Below are 23,062 nucleotides of genomic sequence, written 5' to 3' on the forward strand. Positions count from 1 at the left end.
TCACCGCTCATTTACACCCACTAACTCCAAATATGTAGTTTTTTCCACCTCTACCTCCACATCTACATTATTTATACCCACCTCTAGCTCCCCATCTACATTATTAGCACTAACGAATAACTCCCCAAACATAAAAGCACAATGCTTCCTCCAATCATTGTAAGCATTAGCTACTCTAATATTCACAATAACACTTAAGATCACACAACACCTCCAAGACCACATAAAACTGCTAAGATCACACAAAACCACTAAGATCACACAACACCTCTAAGATCACACCACCTCTAAGACCACATACAACTATTAAGATCACACAAAACCACACAGATCACACAAAAGCTCTAAGATTGCACAACACCTCAAAGATGCACAAGATCATTAAGATCACACAACACCGCTAAGATCACACAACACCTCTAAGATCACACTGCACTTCTAAGATCACACAAAACCACTAAGGTAACACTACACCTCTAAGATCACACTACACCTCTAAGATCACACACCACCTCTAAGATCACATAAAACCACTAAGATCACACAGCACATCTAAGATCACACAACACCTCTAAGATGACATAAAACCACTAAGATCACACAACTCCTCTAAGATCACACAAAACCATTAAGATTACACAACACCTCTAAGATCACACAAAACCACTAAGATTACACAACACCTCTAAGATGACTAGGGAATTTAAAGATGATTTCATTTTGCGTGAAAAAAGAGTGTTTTCAATTGCAGCTTTGATAAGATCTTTACACGCCAAAATGTTTATGCCATTTCATTGGTATATATATATTTCATATTACAAGCAAGCTGATATCTGTACAATAATTCATAAACTAAACATTAGTTATTATATTAAATGGATACGGCTAGAATATTCCTGTCAATATTTTGCAGCTCAGTACTCGTGTCAGCACTGTAGCAGGCTGAAAACTCATTTCACTTGGAGTCATACCCTGAAACACAATCATATAAAAAAGATAAAATGGCCACAGGAGGAGACGAAAAAGTTGGCTACAGTCTTGCCAAGGTTGGGACTCTGCCGCTAGAAAATACCAGTAAGTGATCCATAAGTTACATATAAAAATCCAGTGGCGTTTGTCAGTTAATATTTTCATACTCTGCATACTGATACTTGTACTACATTCATTACATAGTGGAAAATGTCAGTGTCTCTTTTATACTCATTTGTTTCCTAAATTGACATACCTAATGGAATAAGAGAGTTAATAATTTCATATTTTCATAGACTTTATTACATAAGTCTGGACCGCTCCGGTGGCCTAGTGGTTAGAATGTCCTTCTCGGATACGGGAGGTTGTGGGTCGATCCCCGGCCGACTTAAAGAATGGTACTAACAGCTGCCTCGCTTGGCACTCAGCATTATGAGGTTAGTGTTAGGACTGGTCAGCCTGGTGTCAGGATAATGTGACTGGGTGGGACATCATGCTACATGTCTGCGGCATGATGCAACATTGCTATACATCACTGTAAACTGTCACACTGCAGACATCGTAGCGATATGACTGAAAAATTGTTAAAGCTACGTTAAAAATCCAAATCACACACACACAACACGCATACACAAGTCTGGCATATTTATTCGAATATTTCAGTGAATACTTTGAATTTCGATCTTAGTTTCATACTCTATTGTCACCTATTGTCGGGCATACTTAATGGAATCTGTCGGTATGTATGTATGTTTTCAACTGACGAACACCTAAACTGAAAAGTCTCATTTTGTTCATATTTGAGTAGAATTACGTTGAGGAATAATGTAGCCTTCTAGTTAAAGTCTCCAAGAACATGCTTTGCAAGATCGTGCGTAAAAGAAATCCTGTCATTCAGTTCAGTCTATGGTCAGCTTTGTTGGCATAAATCTCAGATTTGTATTGTTATTAATACTTATTTATCATAAGCATGTGTCCGCAAGAGGGCAACACAAGACTGCATTGATCATGTAATCATATGAGATGCCATTTTATTATTGTATGCTGTATAATACATTCGATGTATGATATACGTAGTCTCCTGTATGATAGCATAACTTCAAATTCATTACATTATTAGAACTTTCAATTTATGGTTTTATAAAATTAAATGCATGATATCTTAAATTTGTCTAATGAATGATTTACATTCCGTCGGAACTGAATAAAATGTGTTGGATATAGGCGGTTGTTCCCAATATTAAAAAGAGAATTCAAGTGTGAAGAAAAACTCGCAACTAAAACTTAAATTTAGAAATTTTCTGTACACTAATTAATTAAGATTTTATATTCGTCAAATATTAACTACAAATTCAGTTAATTGATATAATAAAATAAAATGATATCACAAGATAAATATAATATCATAAAATAAAGAAGAAAAAAAGTAAAATGGCGCCTCACATTGCCAGGTCTAATAAATGCATTTAACACCTTGACCTCCAGCAGTTCGATGTCGGTTGGACCACAGAGTCTGACGTTTTATCATCAGGACGTCAGACTCCTGTTGTTCGAACATATCACACACACACACACACACACACACACACGTGTGTGTAAGTTATTGATTTATTAAATTGTGATCCGCCCCTGGCATTTATGAACATTGTTTCGAATATATGTCATCAATTCTATAGATCAGTCAAGAATTTCCACTGATTAATCACTAGCGAAGTAAGGAAATAACGATACAAATATTATGAATTCCCGCTACCCCCCCCCCCCCCCAACCTCTTCATGAAACCCTTTGAAACTGAAACTTACATCAAGTAGCCTACTATAACCTGGATCGTTATAACGGCATGTGTACACTTTCCATGGGATTTATCTAGTTTTCATAATATCAGTGATACAAATTCGCAATAATCTGTCGAAATTATAAGGTAATTTTCTTGTTTATGAGGCACACACACTGTAATCTATTTAATGCTTGTCTTTGTTGCTGTTTTTTTTTTTCTTTCTTTCTTAAACCTATAATTAGGTTGTAAAACAATATTAATTTTTAAATATCAAAATATCCGAAAGATGCCCCTCCCCACTATCTCTGTGATGGTTGGTCAGGCAGCAGACAAATCCACCTACAGAGTAACATATGGATTACCAAGAACAGAAATGCCCTTTAGTAATTATCCCTTCCCCCCCCCCTCCCCGTCTCTCTCTCCCTCTCTCTTTCTCTCTCTGGGCCACCTAACACGCTATTTTTTAGACTGAGTCATTGGACTATGTCTCGTCCTATGAATGGCGGTAAAAGTTCAATGAAACCGACCAACGGAAACGGTAAAAAGAGCTATTGATGTAGGATAAGCCTCGTTTCCCTATAGGACACACTGTACTAATGGTATGGAAAAGTGGGAACCAGTCTGGAAATGAGTGAAAATATTGGGTTTGGCTGACCAGGATTGGTTAATAATGCAAGTTATGTTTGAGGGAAAAGAATCTTTTGAGAGCTTATCCTAGTTGTAAGTGAGAAAATTTAGAGACATTGTTTTATTGATGGAATTTCAGTCATTTAACAGTCTTGATTTTGGAACACTCATTATTAAAATTAGCACCTGACTCTTTGGTGCGGAATTGAAAGCATATGTTTCAAACACATGCAGGTCCAAAAAATGCCGAATCATATCCGTTCCTTAATACAGAAGCTGACATCCAGGTTTCATCTATACTGATAAATATAGGTTTGATCATGAGCACTCAAATTCTTTTAGTTATTGAATTTTTAATATCATGGTGTTTGCATAGGTTTACTATGGAAACTGAATTAGGACCGTGAGTCCTTTAAAGGAAAATTTATACATCTCGTGGTATATCAGTAACAAGGCGTACACACACAATCTATCTATGTCTGTCTGTCTGTCTGTTTGTCTATGTATGTATGTATGTATGTATGTATGTATGTATGTATGTATGTATGTACGTATGTATGTTTGTATGCATGTATGTATGCTGTTATCTTTGATGTACAAAGTGGTGTATACATTGATCAATGAATGGAAACGAGGCTTGCTTTACTTACTGTTGCTAATCACATTCAGACTGTTTTTATCCTCCTTACCACCCCCCCCCTCTCTCTCTCTCTGCTGGTCTGTTTGTTGGTCAGTTTCATCATCAAAGGTCCACATACATCGTAGCATGCCACGGGCAAAAATCTGCTACGTTCCATTTTATGGATTTTTGTTTCTGTGTTTTGCAACTGTTCTCGATCGAGCGAGAGAAAGGGAGAACTATTGAATGTAAACGAATCTGCGTGAGACAACCAAGGGTGGTGGGGTGGTTGGGAACTGACTGTAAGATTGGTTCCTTGTCCATCTCGGTTTCTTTATTGGTGGAATATGTATTTTTACCACCAGAGAGAGAGAGAGAGAGAGAGAGAGAGAGAGCAGAGTACAGTAGTATGTGTGTCACAGAGCGATAGACTGATTTAAGAGATTGTGTTTGCCTGAAATGAGTGAATACAGGATATATTTCGTCGAGTAGAAGAAAAACTCTGGATTTTCACCCACCAGATAAAATATATCCGTTACTCACTCACTTCAACAAGTTTCCGTCTTGTGTATGCTAAAATGTATTAGTTAAAAATATGTATCACAGACTGATAGCATATATCGTACTGTATCCATGGCAACAAACTCAGCGGTTTACAGGTTAAATTCTACTATGTTTTCTGCATATTTATACAGGAAATATCAGTAGAAATCTAATTCTCCTTCCTAATGCAAGGCAAAACAACACAATACAAAAAATGAAGAAAAAATGTATGCATATTAATTTTATTTTGAATTTGGTTCTTCTGGTTGTTGTTCGTCAATGCTTACTGCTGCATTATTCAAGGACCGCTCAGGTGGCCTAGTGGTTAGAGTTTCTGCCTCGGATGCAGGAGGTTGCGGGTTCGAGCCCCGGTCGAGTTATACCAAAGACTTATAAAAAATGGTACTTGCAACTGCCTTGCTAGGCGCTCAGCATTAAGAGAGTATTGTTACGACTGGTCAACCTGGTGTCAGGATAATGTGACTGGGTGGGACATCGTGCTACTTGTCTGCGACATGATGCCCCAGTGCTAGACATCACTATAAACTGTCACACTGCAGACATTCTTGCGATATGACTGAAGAATTGTTAAAGCTACATTAAAAATCCAAATGACACACACACACACACACACACACACACACACACTTCAAGCTTAAAATATGATCGACGCGGTATATATATATATATATATATATATATATATATATATATATATATATATTCAGTGAAATATCACAAATATTTCATTTAGAAAAATTAGCAATTCATGGCTCTGCATAAAATAAAGTATATGTATGCGTATGCCACCAACCCAAAAAATTTCAGTTAGATTATCTCATCTCGAGACGTTATTGTAACTTAGTAACATTGTTGATAAATCTCATGGAAAGTGTACGCCTAAGATAATAACGACCCAGGTTCATCTAGGTTACTTGTGTAAGGTCAGTTTGAAGATTTTCATCCCTTCAAAATGCATTTCCTCTCACTCTCCATAATCTCCAAGTTTTTTTCTCTCCCATAAATAATAGGGGGAAATCAGAGGAAATTCCGATCAAATTCATTTCTAAATCGGTAAATATGAGGAAATTCTGATCAAGTTCATTTTTAAATCGGTAAATATTAATTACTTTTCCATTCTGTTTTATTATTTTATAAATTATTTCATAAATGAAAATTCATGACTTATCAAGAGAGATAATCAACGTGGAAACAATAAGTATATGCGTAGTCATACCAACAGTATTGGTATATCAAATTGCTTCACACCGACACTTTAAAAGTCAAGTTAATTTTAATATATGTGATATATCTATGTATCTATCTATCCCGGCTTATAGCCTTCGTTATCTTGAAAGAATCAAACTCACGTGGTCATTGTTTGGAAATAAATTGTATTTTTTCGGGCAGCAGCAGAGGGGCTGTACAGACCGAAACTTTTTGCACAATAAACCCCTCCAGGAAACTATTCCTCGATAGAGGGCTTATTTCGACGAAATAAACCCTTCTATTCAGAATACAGGACAAAAAAAAATGTCCCCCGAAAACTCGAAGAGTTTCCAGGGACAAACTCGTTGAGTTTGCACTGACAACTTGGGTTACTTCAATAAATCTGAAACAGTTTCCGTGGCGGGGTCGTTATTGAAAAATCCATGGGTCGGGTCCATCCCCTCTGCTGCTCTGGGAAATGAGTTTCCAAGGAAAAACATTTTTATGTTGCAAATAGTGTATCAAGTCCAATACGGTATCTTGTTCTGGGATCGTGTAAATTTATTGTCACAAATCCGTGAGGTTTTCTTTGAGCATGACTGAAGAAATTTTTAAATTTATTTAAATCCATATCGCCACCACACCAGGTTTGATGAATATTTCTCAGTGTATGTGTATCAACTCCATTGAATATCGCAAGAAGATTACAATTATCCCTGATTACTTTAGGAATTTGTGTATAACGCTGAGTAACATAAATCACATCAGTGTTTTTGTGACGTCCCCGGGAAAATATTCTTGCGGGATTTTTTTGCTTGTCCAACATAACATCATCATACACTACTAGGTTGTTAATTGATTCATCAAGATCCTCGACGCTGGGGGCTTCTTCGATATCAGTGATAAATTCAACAACATCCTCACCGTCTTTACTCAGCGCGCTTGCACTCTCATTAAAATCTTTTATAACGTTATAGCATCGTTGATCATCTACAGATGGAGCTATCAAATACAGTTTATCCCATTTCATCCACTTCATTATCAAGTTCAGCAACAGCTGTGTTTTACCTGAACCGGATGGCCCAATTATAATCGCGCGGATAGAGTTTGGTAGCACTGAATTATGCTTAACTGGCTCTTTCTTTTTTGTCGCAGAAAAATCTGTAATTTCCATTTGTATATAAAGAATAATAATTATGGATCTATATTGTGTGAAGTGTAAGGCACGAACCCCTACGAATGATCTAACAACCATTACAACAAAAAATAACAGACAAGCACTTTCTGGTAAGTGTACGCGATGTGGCACAAAAAAATTTAGATTTCAAAAAAAAAGCGAGAATTTAGCGGAGGTGACATTGCAGCCAAACTTGGAAAGCTCCCCGGAACTCCCTGGGCAAAGTATCCCGGAGAAAAACATCTCCCAGGATACAATTACTGCGGTCCAGGGACCCGACTAGATATCAGACTTGATGAACAATCTAAACCAAAACCGGGAGAGTATCCGATAAACGCTATCGACGCAGCGTGTCACATACATGATGTTGCTTATCGAAGTAAAGATCTACAAGACAGGCATATCGCGGATGTGAAATTAATTCATGCACTAAGCGCCATAAAAAATAAATCATTTAAGGAGTCACTCGCTAATTGGTTAGTAAGATCAGCGATGAAATCTAAATTAGTATTAGGCGCTGGATAATTAAATAAAAATGCAAGCGATTTATTATTCCCCAATCGGATACTGGAGAGGTAACTCAGCAATTAATAAACTCGCCAACGCGGCATCAGTAACACGCGAGGTTGCCAAAAATTGGCTATCAAAACAAGCAATATGGCAAATCTACTTACCACCACCTCGACAAATCAACTTTGCACATTTTGATGTTAGTGTGCCCAATGAAGTTCATCAGGCTGACATACTATTCCTGCCTCATGATACTGTCCGTAGAAAAATATACAAATACGCGCTAACAGTAGTTGATGTTGCCAGTAGATACAAAGAAGCAGAACCGTTAGCGACTAAAACAGCGTCCGAAGTCGCCTCTGCGTTTAAACGAATTTATCAACGAGGACCTCTAAACTGGCCACGATTATTACAAGTTGATCCTGGCAAGGAATTTCAGGGCGCGGTGTCATCACTGACAAAGCAGCATAACGTTACCATACGACGAGGACATACTGAAATTCATCGGGATCAGGCAATTGTTGAGCGATTTAATAGAACACTCGCTGAGAGATTATTCGGATACCAGTACGCGAGGGAATTCATTTACGATACGAGATCTCGTGAATGGGTTGCAAGACTGCCAAACGTGATAGCCGCACTGAATAATGAAATTACCAGAACAACAAACATGAGACCTGTAAATGCAATCACAAAAAAATATATACCCCGCCTCAGTGAACGCGGACAACAGCAACAAAATGTTTCAACGCAGCCAGGGACGCTAGCGTCCCCACTGCTGGGTAATGTCACCGTTAGATATTTATACGAACCAGGCGAACTAGAAGGAGGAAAAAAAAGAGCAACCGATCCCACATGGAGTGTTACTACACATAAGATATCCAGCATAACCAGATCAACTGGGAGAAACGCAATCTACAGATTAGATTCGACTGCTCCTCAACGCGGATTTAAACGCGAGCAACTTCAGGTGATTCCCGAGGATACACAATTACCACCCCGATCACTAAAGTGATCCGCACTGAAGTGATTCAATCATTTAAATAACTGCAGCAACACCTCTGCGTCGGTTACACTCAAGACAGGTCAACATCACATTTTCACGTGTATGACCGCGACTGCTATCTATTCTATCTACGGTGAATTGCCTTGGGTCGTTTTTCGAATACTGCCACAGCAATAAACAATTACAACTCGCACAGTGATTATTCTGCTGTTGTTGTAATTGTATTACAAATTCAACATCCAAACTTTGTTTGGGATCAAACTCTCTACCATTTTTTTGGTCGCTCTGTTTGTAACCGGCTAATTTCTTTCTTATTGTGTCATCAGCGATTGAGCTGTCGTTGACAACATCATCTAATACAATTCTTCGTAACTGACCTATCCTTCTTACTCTTGACACGGCTAAATAAACTAAATTTGACCACTCGATGCGATCATCAACAATCCAAACTGTTGTATCTGAAATAGTTAGTCCCTGCGAACTGTGGATGGTCATAGCGTATCCTAGCGTCCACGGGGATTTGCTCATTTTCAGTGCCTGTTCAACAGCATCAACATCAACTGTGACAATATCATTTAATACTAAATTCTGTTTCTCCGGACCCGACGCAGTCAGGCGCCCTGGAATATCAACATCAATATTCTGCAATCGCGTATCAGCTGGTCTATAACACAACGGCACTGGCAACATGGGAAATTTCTTCTGATGTAACTGAAATAACCGCTGCTGAAGTGTGTCCCTGACTATCTTTCTACTTGCCACAATTAAATCACCTGGTTTCCACGTTTCCCAAAAGTCGCTCAGCGAAGTCTCTGGAATTATTTCACGCATTATCTCACACTGGACTTTATTGGTTTGTAGCCTGATCAGTGCCTTAAACTCTTTCAGCGTTTCATCGAGTGCTCTAACATCGTTAGTTATTTCCTCATAATAATCTACAAAAGTTTTCAGCCACTCGTGTGGAGATTCACCTGTAAATGGGGGTGGTTGACCATGATCGCCGCACATCACCACTGCGGTATTTTTCTTTAGCAGCCAATCCAGAAACTGTTTTAATGTATCCAACGGCACAGTGTCTATCTCATCCCAGATGATTTTCTCGGGAATATATTTCGTTCCCATTCGTTCAGGTGTCCACGTGCCGCCGCTGTATTTGAAAAAACTGTGATACGTGCACGCGTTAACATCCCGTTGTCTCATCTCCCTGGCAAGTCTGTGTGTGGGTGTTAGCACAATCATGTCAGAGTTTCTAAATAATTCAATCGCTCGAGTTGTTTTACCAGAACCACCAGGACCGTTCAGATAAACTGTTTTGTGTCTTGTAACAGGATCGTGCACCGGCGGCAACAACGAAGTTGCCCCCGACGAAACCATCGAAGATATTTCTGCGCTGCGATACTCATCCTCGATTTCAACATCAGCCGATTTACAATATCCGTGTAACATTTCATTCTTTATTCTCCACGAGCCCCACGATGGATCATCCGATATAACATTATCCAACAGCGCTGAGTGTTTTTTATCAATATAAAATGAATCCGTTGCAACTCTCACTGCGGCAACAGGGAATCTATTGATCATCGACAACAAATTTATGGATACATAAGCCAGCATCGAAGATCTCAAATGTATGTACTGAGATGATTCTCCGTCAATATAACTAAAAACAGTCCCTAGTTTTTCCCCGTTTGACAGAAACACATCTTTGCGGTTACAGAACATGTTGTTCGTGGCTGCATCAGCGACAATAAGATCCAATTCAGTCTTGTCCATGATTAATCGACTGTGATGTTGTTTATGATCATACGCTCCACCTTGAGTGAATTTCCCTATTATTCTTCGTCCTAGATCTTTTGCTGTGCTTTCATCATTTCTGAGTTTGCTTTTAAGTACTTCAGGAGCTTTCTTGATGATAGCGTCGATAGAAGTTTCTGGATATTCTCGTGACCAATCTTCGATGACTTCTTCTAACGTAACCGGCGTTGGAGTTGGCAACCAAACTTCGGTTTGACGACAATAACATATAATCGCTTCGCTGACCGTCAGCGACAACAGTATTCGACTGTCAAGCATGTATCGCAATAACACTATCGGTGCCCATCGCTTCTCAACGAAATGTCTGCCAAACCAAACATAACACACAGGATGTAAATCCTTAGCGAATTTAAACGACGACACACAAGCAAATCCGGTCAAGTCAAAATCGGGTAAAACACCGTTGACAGCTACTCTTGTCATGGTATTGCCAGCGTGGCCAAACCGTTTAAAATATTCGCTGCATTCTCCACGCCCAAGGAAACTTCCTGGATAACACGCCGTCATGTCCACGGATATCATACCGCGGTGATCATACTGAGTATTCCACAAACCGCCGTGTCCGTATTCGACACAGCTCTGCTGGATATCAGCAAGAAAACTTTTCGGAGTTGGTCTCCATGAATTTCGTTCCCGGGCTACATGCGCGACAACACCCGGGACAGTAAAACAGTGTGTCAGTAACGTATCAGTGTTGCCAGCATGATATTTTTCTGCGAGTTTTTTCATTTCCTGCTGTAACGCCATTGTTCTGTATATTTCCCCGTTGGGTCTCACAAACTGATCATATTCTCCATCTTCGCTACTTCTGAATAACCACACAGACACTGGATCGGTTTTACTTATCTGATAAATAAAATCAAACATGCTCCCAGAATTGCTTTGCAATTCCGGATAATACTTCACAACACGGTCTTGCGGAAATATCCTAACCGAGTCAGTCCAGGCGTGACTGTTATGATCGATAATAGTTATTGGTGTTCCACGGGAATTGTATTTACACTCATACAATACCTCACCGGTTAACGATGAAACCGTTATAGGAAATTTTAGTAATCGCTCTAGCTCAGCAACATCATTTATTGACGCTCCTTTATCCGCTACTTGTGTCGCCCACGCTGTTATTTTAGTTTGTCTTAGCGGTGTTAGGCCGTTTCCTCGCATTGCATTTTTAAAATGTTCCATTACTCGCTCAGCTACACAATTCAACACCGACACCTTCATCGGTTTGAGTTTATCAACGCGTGGTTTCTTCATCGGATAAATTCCATAAACAACTGCGGTCACAGGATACGCTCTGGCATAATATGGTATATCAATCCCAACAAGTACTCCCGGTTTTGAGTCTTTACTTAACAGAACGGTTTTTCCACGAACGCCTCTGGCATCAAGAACAGGGTCTAGTTTGTCTCTGATAATCCACGTTCCCTCGCCGACTCCAACAATAAATTTTATCTGTACGAAATATCTTCTATCGTCGAGATACCCAATTATGTTACGCGCGATTGTATCGTTCATGGTAGCATCAATGATACGGTCACGAGAAATGCTTTGCATTTCCCGAGAAACGCTCGCGTTTCCGAGGATAATTTTATACGAAGACCACGTGTGTGCGGCACCATCACGACGAAACTCTTCTTTGGCATTCTTGATAACACCAATTACCTCTGCTAACTCTCTTCGTCGTTATCAGCGGTTAACCGGTCAAGATCGAATCTAGAACCTGATATGGGTTTTATTCTGGATAATCTTTCAAAACCCATTATTATAATTAAGACAAATATTTAAATAGACAAATATATTATATGATGAACCAATGCAAGTGGATCAAACTAAATTCATCAGCGCCGTGTAGCAAACCCTGCAGAGGCGAATACTGTGGACAACATGCTCAACAGGTCCGCGGTGGGAGTCTAGGACCGATACCGTGTATCAGATGCGGCATTGGAGTACGAGGAAAAACGCAATTATGTTCAGCGTGTGGTGGAAAACGCTATCGAGAACTAAAACGGTATTATGATAAAAAAAATCCAGACTGTGATAACGCTCTCAAATGCGAGCGTGATTACATAAATAAGTTTTCAGACAAATTATGAATTAGACAATGATTTGCTTATAGTATAATGAATCAAGAATTCGTCCGACATCCAACTATTCCAAATTATGAGGCAAACCGAGATGGCATAGTGAGAAACTACAGGCTGAGGAAACAAGTTGGTACAGTTGATAATGCTGGTTATTTAAGATTTACTGTTAGGAAAGGGAGGTATTTATGTCATCGTTTCGTCTATGAGGTTTTTAACGGAGAGATCCCTAAAGGCCTTGTCATTGATCATATTAACGGGAACAGACTTGATAACAGTATTGAAAACCTTCAAGCGATCACTCAGAGCAAGAATACCATACGAGGAAGAGTGAAATGTAAAACAGCTATAAGAAGAGCAGTGAAATCTGTGAATGTTGAGACTCGTGAAGAAATAATATTTCAATCAATGAGCGCAGCCGGTAGGTATTTCGGTATTTGTCCACCTTCTGTACAGCATGTCGCAGATGGGATCTACAAAACAGCATTTTCAAAGAAGCTCAAACAGAAGATTTCATTCTGTTATATAACTCTTATCGTTGACACAAACGACGATAACTCCTCCGAGAGTGTGTAACGCTTTGCAGAGTTGTCGTTGCTGGTCAGAGGATTTGCTCCCCCTAAGAAAGCCACCTTGATAAAATATTTTATCGAGTTCATAACATGTAATCATTTATTTACCGTAGAATATATATTTTTTTACAAACAATATCCTCGTTTTACTGAATATATCCGACTGTTTTGCTCTTCTGTGCTTGTTATATGACCGCGCTTAAGAAAACATACAATTAAAATATTTTAAACAAGTCCCGCCCACTGCTAGAGCGAATTTCCAACTCGCAAGTAACAGTTGGGTTATATACGAAATCGCTCCCTAAGACCTTTGGGTCGATCGAAAGTCAGCACGCGCAAGCAAAACCATAAATTTAATCCGCCAATGGCGGGTGTCTTTTGTGCACCATCCAATGGTCGATTCAATGGATGGTTTTGCTCTGCTGCTGACCGTAGAAAATGACCCACCTGTGTATGTTTGTGTCGTCATAGGATAAGGTCTTAGGATAAGTTAGGATAAGATTACATGTTCATTGTGCCTTTACTTGCTGTCATACTCGAATCAGAGGTTAAAGGTTGTCTGTTCTGTACCGTCTCTTAGGATAAGATTACATGTTCATTGTACCTTTGCTTGCTGTGATACTCGAATCAGAGGTAAAGGTTGTCTGTTCTGTACCGTCTCTTAGGATAAGATTACATGTTCATTGTACCTTTGCTTGCTGTGATACTCGAATCAGAGGTAAAAGTTGTTTGTGTTGTCAAATAAATGTTTGCCGGGCCTGCTAGAGAACTCGATCCTAGAAGCCAGGGCTGTCTCGTCTTGTAAATAAATGTGCCTCTGAGTCACTTGGCAGTCAGAGGGGTCCGTCCTTAGGATAAGTTACGTGTTATATGTTTGTCCTTGTCAATTCACTAAACACGTCCTCTTGAGCCTATAGAACGTTATTTGACGATCTAGAGGCTCTTGCAGGGGATAAAGTGTTTCGTGTTACATGTTGTATTGTCATGTCGGAAGCAGTCCTCGTGGGGTTCTAGAACGTTATTTGACGATCTAGGCCCTTGCAGGGGATAAATGTTTCCGACTGTCTCGTTTTGTTTTGGAAAGCTAGCGTTTCTCATGCAAAGTGTTTCTATTAAAAATATAAAAATATATAATAATATGAATCACGAAAATATAAATACCATACTTGTTGAAATTAAAGAATTACAACAGCGAGGTTTTAATATTTTACTAGACACTGAAACAATTATGTCAGATTTTGAATCCTTGAATGAGCTATCACGCTTGGGGAAGAACAATCTCCCTGCTCGTTATAGGTTCATTAAGGGTTTGCAAGATCGTGTTTACAGATCACTTGCCGGGATAACTGAAAATCAGGTATCTGAATTTATTCCACTGTGCCGTGCAGTTGAGAAGATTCGTCTTGGATTGTCACAAGAGTATGAGACTCGAAAATTAATTAGCACCAGGGTGAGACGGTTAAAAGGTTATATAAAGAATCTAGACACGGAAATGCCTTGCATTTCTGACAAAAATACTAGTGTTTCTGACTACGAGGCCGACAAGGAAGTATAAACCGCATAGCGTGTGACTCACAGCACAAAGTGAAAGTAGAACCTGAGAACGCTAGCGCCCCCCCCCCGCTTGGAGTGTAAAGCACATTTCCACGGGTAAAAAAAAAAGTGTATTATTTTTTTTGCCCTTGGAAACTCAAAGAGTTTCTCAAGTGAAGGGCGCTTTCAGATTTTCAGGATTTGCTTAAGCGTTTCAACATCAATACAGGAATGAGAATAGTTCATAATCTGTTCTCGTTGACACCAAACTATGATCATATGATTTTGCTGTAGCTCTGTTAATTGTGACGGAGTTAACAAGAAGTCTTCGTCACCATACACGTCAATAACTATTTTAACGGGGAAATACTGTTCTGGGAATGTCTGTATTTGAAATGCGGTTTTTATTGCCTCGTAAAGAATTTGCTTATCATGAATATGAACTCGTGCATGAATGTACTCGGGTTGATACATTATACACAACCGTTTTTTTTTAAATGCGTGCTAGCACTTTCAACGATAACTTATGCTGGTTTTGATAGGGTATTTGCACGATAAAATGACGAAAATGGATCAGTGCAGAAAAAAAAACTATTATAAATATTATGGATCCCTTGACTTAGGACTTCACCAGTAAGTTTATACTAACAGTCTCGTCACGCAGGTCCAACAAATTCCCCCTCTGGTCGGTGAGTTTGAAATTTATCGTTGACAACCACGGGTTATGACACCGTAGATAGACCGGATTGATTGGTTCTTGCACAATCAGAAAACCAGGGGGGTCTCTTGGTGTGAACGTATACAGGATAAACCCCTGTTGTGCCGTCGTAGTATCTGATGCGCTGTAACTGCCATCGATGACGTCACATACAAGATTGACCGCAATAACATCTGTGATATTTACGATCCCGGGTGAGATGTGTCTGCCATCGGATGCTGTACTGTTGTCGTGCTTGAGAATAACAGGTTGTGGTTTTATTCGTTCGTACGCGGCAAGAATATCTTCGAAAGATTGATCGATGAGATCAGAGACTGATTTTCTCAGCTCGGGCACGTTATATCCAGGAAATTTAAAATCTGAAATATCATTCACTTGAATACCATATTTAATTGCAAAATCTGCTCTGGCTATCTGTCTATAATTATCATCGATATAGTCTTTAAGATCCAGTAAAGCCTGAATTATTCTTAGATTTATAGTTTCCATGGCCGATGCGAGTTTGTTTAGTTTTTCTATGGTTGTGATAATATTATCACGCGGACTTGTTAAATCAGAAATATAACCTTGGAAATATACTCGCAGGAGTTGTAGCTGTTGTTTATGTACTAGATTGATCGGAATAAATAATTCAGATTCTATATCATCTAGACGGTAAACACGGAGCTCCTGCCCCCCCTTAACACGTGGAGCTTCTATACTCCAAGTATCGGGCATTAAAGTACTTTTTCTTGCTAGTAATTGATCTGCAAGGAGTAAATAATAATTGTACTCGAGGTCGTGTAGTGCTTCTTTATAGGTCATAAAATCCGATTTTTCAGGTTTTGGTGGACGAGGTTTAACCTCGGGGGCCTTTGGCCATCCTAATAATGTTCGGATTGAGCTGTTATAAATATCCACGGCGTATCCTGGCGTTGAGATTTCAATGACCGCAGACAGCGTTGGTTCATGAGCTGTTATAGATATTTTGGCTTCCTTGCCGGTGATTCGTTTTATTTGGCGTTGTATCTCATTATTGATTTCTTCGATCTGATAACTCCCAGTGGGAAGTGTAATTGTATTCCAGTCAAGTTCACCCTGTTCGCCGGAGTCGGCTTTGCTTTTCCCGAACACGAATGAATTATTTGGCTGCAGACCACCAAATGATGCCGACCTAACATTGGGCCAGCTGTGATACACACTGAGCTTTGCTAACGCGATTTCACTCACTGGAATTGGAGTTCGAAAATTAATACCGAATTCTGGTGTCGTCGAGGACACTGAGATCATTGTGGTCCTTACCGGTGTTGTGTTTGTGACTATTTGTTGAAGCAGTTCTATTGACATTATTTATTTGTTTAGTTTTCAAATAGTCATTGTACGCATCTGACATTAGTTTGAATTCAGAATCTGATATCGTAGCGTCGCTACTTTGCACGTCTAACGATGATGATATCAGCGATGATAATTTCTGATATGCGGTCGTGGCTGTATTTAATTTTGTCGTGTAATCGTGTAATTTTGTGTTAGCACATGATGATATTTTTTTTGCTATGATGCCGAAAACTCCAGCTGTTGTTGTGGCCGCGGAAACACAGATCGTGGCGGCGACTGCTGCAGTTACCGGAGTGACCGCTGATAGTATTGCTCCGGCAGATGCAACAACGGCAGATACTGAATAAACCATAATATCCAGCACTGTTATGCGGCGCTTGTATTTTTTTACTTTTTGACTAGTTACTTCGATGACAGTTTTTAACTCAGATTGCCACTCACGGACTTGATTGTATCGATATTGTTGAGCATCTGGCGTCGTTGACATTATTCAATTACGCGGTAACCAATTGAGGCGTTGCAGCGACGAATTCCAAACAAAACCAGTAAGATGTTGCTGTTAAACTATCGTCCTCGGCTTCAAGCATAAATGTTTCCTCGGTTCCGCTGTTTAGTATTACAGTGCAAACCCCGGAATACTTATCGGTGGAATGTCTCCAAGGATATGTTGTGAAGATTTCAAATTTAGCGGCTGAAAACACAGACAACCTGTAAACACCGGTGGCTGTTGCTGTATATTTGATAGTGTTATTTTGTCGTGACCATGTTGCGAATCCCGATGATACCGTGAATACGATGTTGGTGATATGCCCCGGAGTAACTCCAGTGGGAACTTTAATCAAACTGGTTTTGTTAACGATATCAGGAATACCCGATACGATATCCTGCTGTGTTTGTTTGATCGTGTTAATGTCGGTCTTTACATCAGCGAGTTTTACATCGACGACTGGAGGAGTCCCAAAGAACTTATCCACGACCTCATCAGTTTTTACGAAGTTTCTTCGAAATCTTGTAAACGCGCCCACGTGAACATCATGCTCTGCACGCAGCGTATTTAGTTTACCGTTGACGATGTCCACGTATTGTTTGTTTGACGCATCCTGGTCGGATTCGGGATTCGCTAACGCGGTTATTTTGTTGCCGCTCATGCTGAGTTCGCCTGTCATCGTGTCACCGGCTTTTTTCACACATTTATCAACACCTTTATCAATACTGTCTTTGATGCTTGCGATTGATATATTCGAGTCCTTGATCCGGCCGCCATCACTAAATGCAACGAAGTTATCCTTGGTAGCTCCAAGAACTCTGCGAATTATATCATTCCACTTAATGTTGCTCGTTCTTAGTTTTCCTTGCCTGTCTTGGAAAATAGCAACTTCATCTGGGTCAACTCCAGCTATATTCAAAAGATTATCGACTTCATCTTTGGTCGCATATTTTGAGAGATCAGCATCTGTGCTTGGTTTACCTCCTCGTGTGAAAGGTCTTCCGTAAATATCCACCATTATTCTTATTGCTGTTTTTCAAATGCTAGCATTTCTCGATGCGGTATATTCATACACTACTTTATGAGGAGGAGTTGCTGGATTTCTTGAGATTGCATCAAGAACATTTAAAACCTCCCTCCCACAAATGGGCGGATCAATTAATGTTTGTGTTGGTAACGTCGACTGCCACACTGGAACATTAGAAAATCTGCTGACATACTTGAGAAACTCAACTGGCGGTGCTAAACCGTACGAATCAAAATAGATAATTCCACGTGGATCGATCGCGTAAGCAACCCAGTGAGTTCCCGGACCATCTTTGTTGTCGAGATTGATAATGCCAGTTTCTGGATTATTCGGTCGTTGCGGTAATTGATCTCGCATAAATACGCCTCTGAAATGTTTTACACGCAATTTTTTAACAGCATCGAGTAAATCAAAATTGCTCAACGGCGTTAGAATTTTTTTGGATACCATGATGGTGGAGTTCCTGGTAGTCTTAGACCGCGTCCCTTTTTTTTCTTGTATCCTTTTCCCGTTGCCTTTTTTAGTGCCATTCCAGCTGCAGTTCCAACTGCACCGAGTGCTGAGGCTTTTGCTACGGCTGGTGCTGCCGCGGCAATCAACGCCGGTATTGCTGCGAGAAGAGGAAATATTCCACCGGTTTTAGTCATGTCCTTGATAGCTGCAGCAGAGAAATCAAGTCGGACACCGGTTTTTGCTGTTAGTGCCTTATTAAAATGTTTAAGCTGAGTATTAGTCAACGACAATTTGTTTGGACCACCAGTAATCTGATCTCGTTTTAGTGTTATTGATGTCCCGCACGTGCTTGCGTTCTTTGATTGCAATTTCTTCGTTTGACCGGAAGTCAAGGTGACATTAACATGACTGTATGACATTATATCCTAAGTTTGATTTTAATTGCGTTACATATTCTCGATTGGAGCGTCGATGACCCTCATTCGTCCGCCAACACCTTCAAGCAGCATTGCTTTATCGGAGAGTATGACAGCAATCGCTCTGTAACCACCAGCAGGAACACCTACACGAGCTCGGAAATGTAGGTCGACAACAGATTGCTTAACCAGATCAAGATGTTCCAGCGAAAAGTAATAAATCGGATATAAACTCATAAAGTCTCGCTGTGATATTTGCAGGCCAGTGTCTACATTAAGGTCGCGCCCCATAAATGACATCAGACGATGATACGCGCGTGCGACACGATGATGTTCGAAATCTATTAATATATCCTCAGATGGCTCCTGATGCCCATTTATTCTCAACGAAACTTCAGAAACTCCAAGTGTATCAAATACCATTGGATTTCTTTCCTGGCTATCTGTTCTAGCACGGTATTGAAATGCAATGAAAATATGTCGTGGTGCTGATACTCCTTGTTGCGATGATATATGCCATGTAAACAACCCACCATTATCACCCTGAATAACGTCTGTGGTTGTTGTTTTCCAGGATAGCAGTGATTTACCGCCCGTGTCCATGAAAGACAACAGTCGTTGTTCTTCGGTGATTGACGGAGACAACACTGGCATCCACAACCACAGTTTAGTTAGTATTACCTGACCAGGGGCAACAGCAGCATCTCGCCAGATAGCGTCATTATCATCAGGTTTTCGCACAAGTACAACTGTGTGTTTGGCACCGAATATGACCTTGTGGACATCTCTGCAGAATCCAAAGATGTGAGACAATGGAATCACACCTGAGAACTCTTCATCTCCACTTAACATCGATCTACGTGTTGCAAAACCCAAATTAAAATTTTCGTTCATCGATGCAACTGCGTCACCGGCATTATTCATTGTTACATTCCTGTTCTCGGGGCTGTCGGTTATATCCTTTGCAAACATCATTGATGGTCCGGCTGATCTGGTGTAATCATCTGAGTATCTCGCCAACCCGAGAATTGTTGTGGCAACGTAGACGTTATCATGAATTGTTTCAATTTCTTTTCCATCTATCATGTAAATAGCGGATTTAAATAACGCCATGATGCCGTTGTTAACAAATCCAACTCGGTCGTCGATTCCGTAGTTAGTGTTATCATTCTTTAAAAGCCTACCTTCAACTTCGATGAAGGCCTCAGCGGGCAAGAAGTATCTACTTGTATCCTGGACCTGTAGTTCAATTCTTCCGCGTTGGTTAGGATCACGTGCTTCATAAGAATAATATTGAAAATCACGTACAGAATCATCTTTAAGTACTGGTTTGGACATATCAAACGCGTCATTGGATTTTCGTGCAAACATTATTATTATTTGTGATGATCTAATTAAAATGTTATCGTCACCGGAAACCACTACCAGCTATCAAATTAGCAGTTACACTATCTTGCAACGCTTTGGAGGTAATTCCTGCTGTTGCGATCTCAGCTAATTTCTGATTTACGGCCTTATTTACTACGCTACTAACATTTGTCGGCATAGCTTCAGTGGATGGTAGTTTTACTGGCACCAACCTCTCGACTGGGTTTTTTTTTCGTATCAGCTGTGCTAGTCGATCCTTGATTGATTGAAATGCTTTCCCGGCAAGACTACCAACAGTGCCAATGGCTTTATCCTTGACAACATCAGCGGCTTTCATCGCGAATTGTTTTGCTAACGGTCCAGCTTTCGGAGCGATTCTTGTGACTAAATCCCTAACAACATCACCGACTCCATCTCCGTAAACAACCTCGTATACTGGTAATCGTGAGTTTACTACTCTGACACTTCTTGGTCTGCGAAAAGAATCGTGTAGTATCATTTTATTTAATTATTGTTTATCTAACTGAATTTGCTAGCAAATTTAATTATTAGTCGCTGTGGTAACCGTCTGCGAGTTCATCAATGAGCCCCCGGTAGATGCTGATATCCATGATGCCACGCTGAAATAGTCTCTGACAGATATCTGCGGCTTCATTTATAATTTCCGGAGAATTGTTTCCGGCACGTCTTCCTCCGATGAGAACTTCCAACCGTGATACATCATCGATGATATTATTAGGGCAGGCAATAAAACCGGATCCTAAACCCTCCCCTGTTGATGGTACAATTCTTGGGGATAAAATGTCTTGAGGGAAACTTTCAGAAGATGTTGTTAAGCTAATTATCGGCGACCTAGTTTGTTTGAATTTTTGGCCCCGCGGACTTCCTTCAGATGCAGCCTCGTATTCACTTAACGGAGTTAGGTCAGGATCTATTGCTCTTCGCCGTGAAGGATATTGTTGTCGTTCTGTGTGTTGCAACGGTGATTTTTCTTCTTGAGGTTGCGATGGTGGAATTTCAAGTTTACGTATAGCATCTACAAGTCTATCGTATTTTGTATCGTCCCTGCTGATTTGTTTTTTATTTTCACGTATACGATACGAATATTTGATAAAATTATCATCTGTCATAGAACCGTGTTCTGGGTTTAAAGACACATCTCTTCTAATCAATCCTAACAGTATTGTCTCAGGTAATTTCTCTTCTGGTACATTTTTAAGAAGTTCAATATAATCCGGCGTAAATCTTTTGGCGGGGTCAGTAATTCTCCCTGTTACTCGCTTACCAGCAGGTACTGACACAACAACTTCATCGGGTGGAGGCGGGGGTTTAAGTCCAGCTGAAATATCCTGTAAAATTTTCCTTTGCTCTATTAAAGCCTCTTTGGTAACAGCTGCGGATTTTTCAGTAGCTTTGGTCACGGGTTTAAATAATTCCTCCGTAGTCTCTGCAAAGCCTTCCCGTGCTTGCTGTCTTAGTTGTAATTTTTGTCTGACACTATCACGGACAGGAAGAAATTTCTGAATTGCTTCGAGACGTTCTCGAGCTAATCTAGTCGTATGTGCTTCTCCAATATTTGCCATTATTTATTTGTCAATGATTTAATTCCGCTAACATAAAAATGTTTTTCCTTGGAAACTCATTTCCCAGAGCAGCAGAGGGGATGGACCCGACCCATGGATTTTTCAATAACGACCCCGCCACGGAAACTGTTTCAGATTTATTGAAGTAACCCAAGTTGTCAGTGCAAACTCAACGAGTTTGTCCCTGGAAACTCTTCGAGTTTTCGGGGGACATTTTTTTTTGTCCTGTATTCTGAATAGAAGGGTTTATTTCGTCGAAATAAGCCCTCTATCGAGGAATAGTTTCCTGGAGGGGTTTATTGTGCAAAAAGTTTCGGTCTGTACAGCCCCTCTGCTCGGGCCATATTTGTGCTATAAAAGATAACTCCATTCCTGCTGCGAAAAAGACCGCAAAAAGGAAACTTACTGACAGGTAATAGACAAAACTCAAATATCAACTTCGGTGCGATTAGCAGTTATAAGCGTTGGATCTCTCAGGCAATAGATTGCTCTTTCTCAAAAGGATGAAACTCTGTTGACTGCTGTACCAAATTATTCAGAACGCATGCATTATATATAGAAAAATATCGCATTTATTCAACGAAGCAATGGGTTCAAAATGATGAAACAAGGAAGTAATGATTCAATTTATCGACACATTATTTTTGTAACGATATTGTCTGGTTTCACACATAATAATAATTCCATTAAACAAGATATGTCGCTATTTCGATTTAGTACTTCTTTTATAATATATATCACGTAAAGGGCACCGTAGTTTTACAAACATATAGGTAAGAAAGATTTCGTATGCATAAGAAAAGTATCGGGTCAGTTACCCTTTGTCGCAGGGATTCGGAACAGTGGCTATATCTGTTTGACAGCGTATTCGCGTATTTACCGCAGTGTAAAGCCGTAGATGTTTCAATAGTTGTAAACAGATGACGTTTACATGTGCTCATTTCTCACGGGTCGCTCTACACGAAATCGTAGCTTCCCCTTTTGTTGATCGGTTTTACCATCTACTATATTGATTGAATCGGGGGATTAATATTGACTGATATATAGAGTAGCTCTTTACTCGAGACTGACAAAGAAACGAAATAAGAAACATAATTATGTAGTGATATTTGCAGAATGGTCAGCAAATATGGCAGGCAGACGAATAAGTATCATCCATTATGTCCTAAACTTCTTCAGCTGGAAACCTGTTGATTCAAAGACTTATTTTTTTATTTTATTTTATTTTTTTTGCTTCTTTTATTACGGTGATAT

At 39.8% G+C, this 23,062-nt stretch overlaps 1 protein-coding gene across 1 annotated transcript in view; it reads left to right on the forward strand.

Moving 5' to 3' along the window:
• The first annotated feature begins 3,033 nt into the window (after positions 1–3,033).
• LOC149789854 (uncharacterized) overlaps positions 3,034–23,062 on the forward strand; it is a 99,145-nt gene continuing 79,116 nt past the window's right edge. The window contains exon 1 of the mRNA XM_089973139.1: positions 3,034–3,130. Coding sequence (XP_089829265.1) covers positions 3,034–3,130 — 97 coding nt within the window. The remainder of the gene's footprint in view (positions 3,131–23,062) is intronic.

Source organism: Sinohyriopsis cumingii, chromosome 10 (genome assembly GCF_028554795.1).
Source record: "Sinohyriopsis cumingii isolate HCF-2022 chromosome 10, ASM2855479v2, whole genome shotgun sequence".
Taxonomy (NCBI): Eukaryota; Metazoa; Mollusca; class Bivalvia; order Unionida; family Unionidae; genus Sinohyriopsis; species Sinohyriopsis cumingii.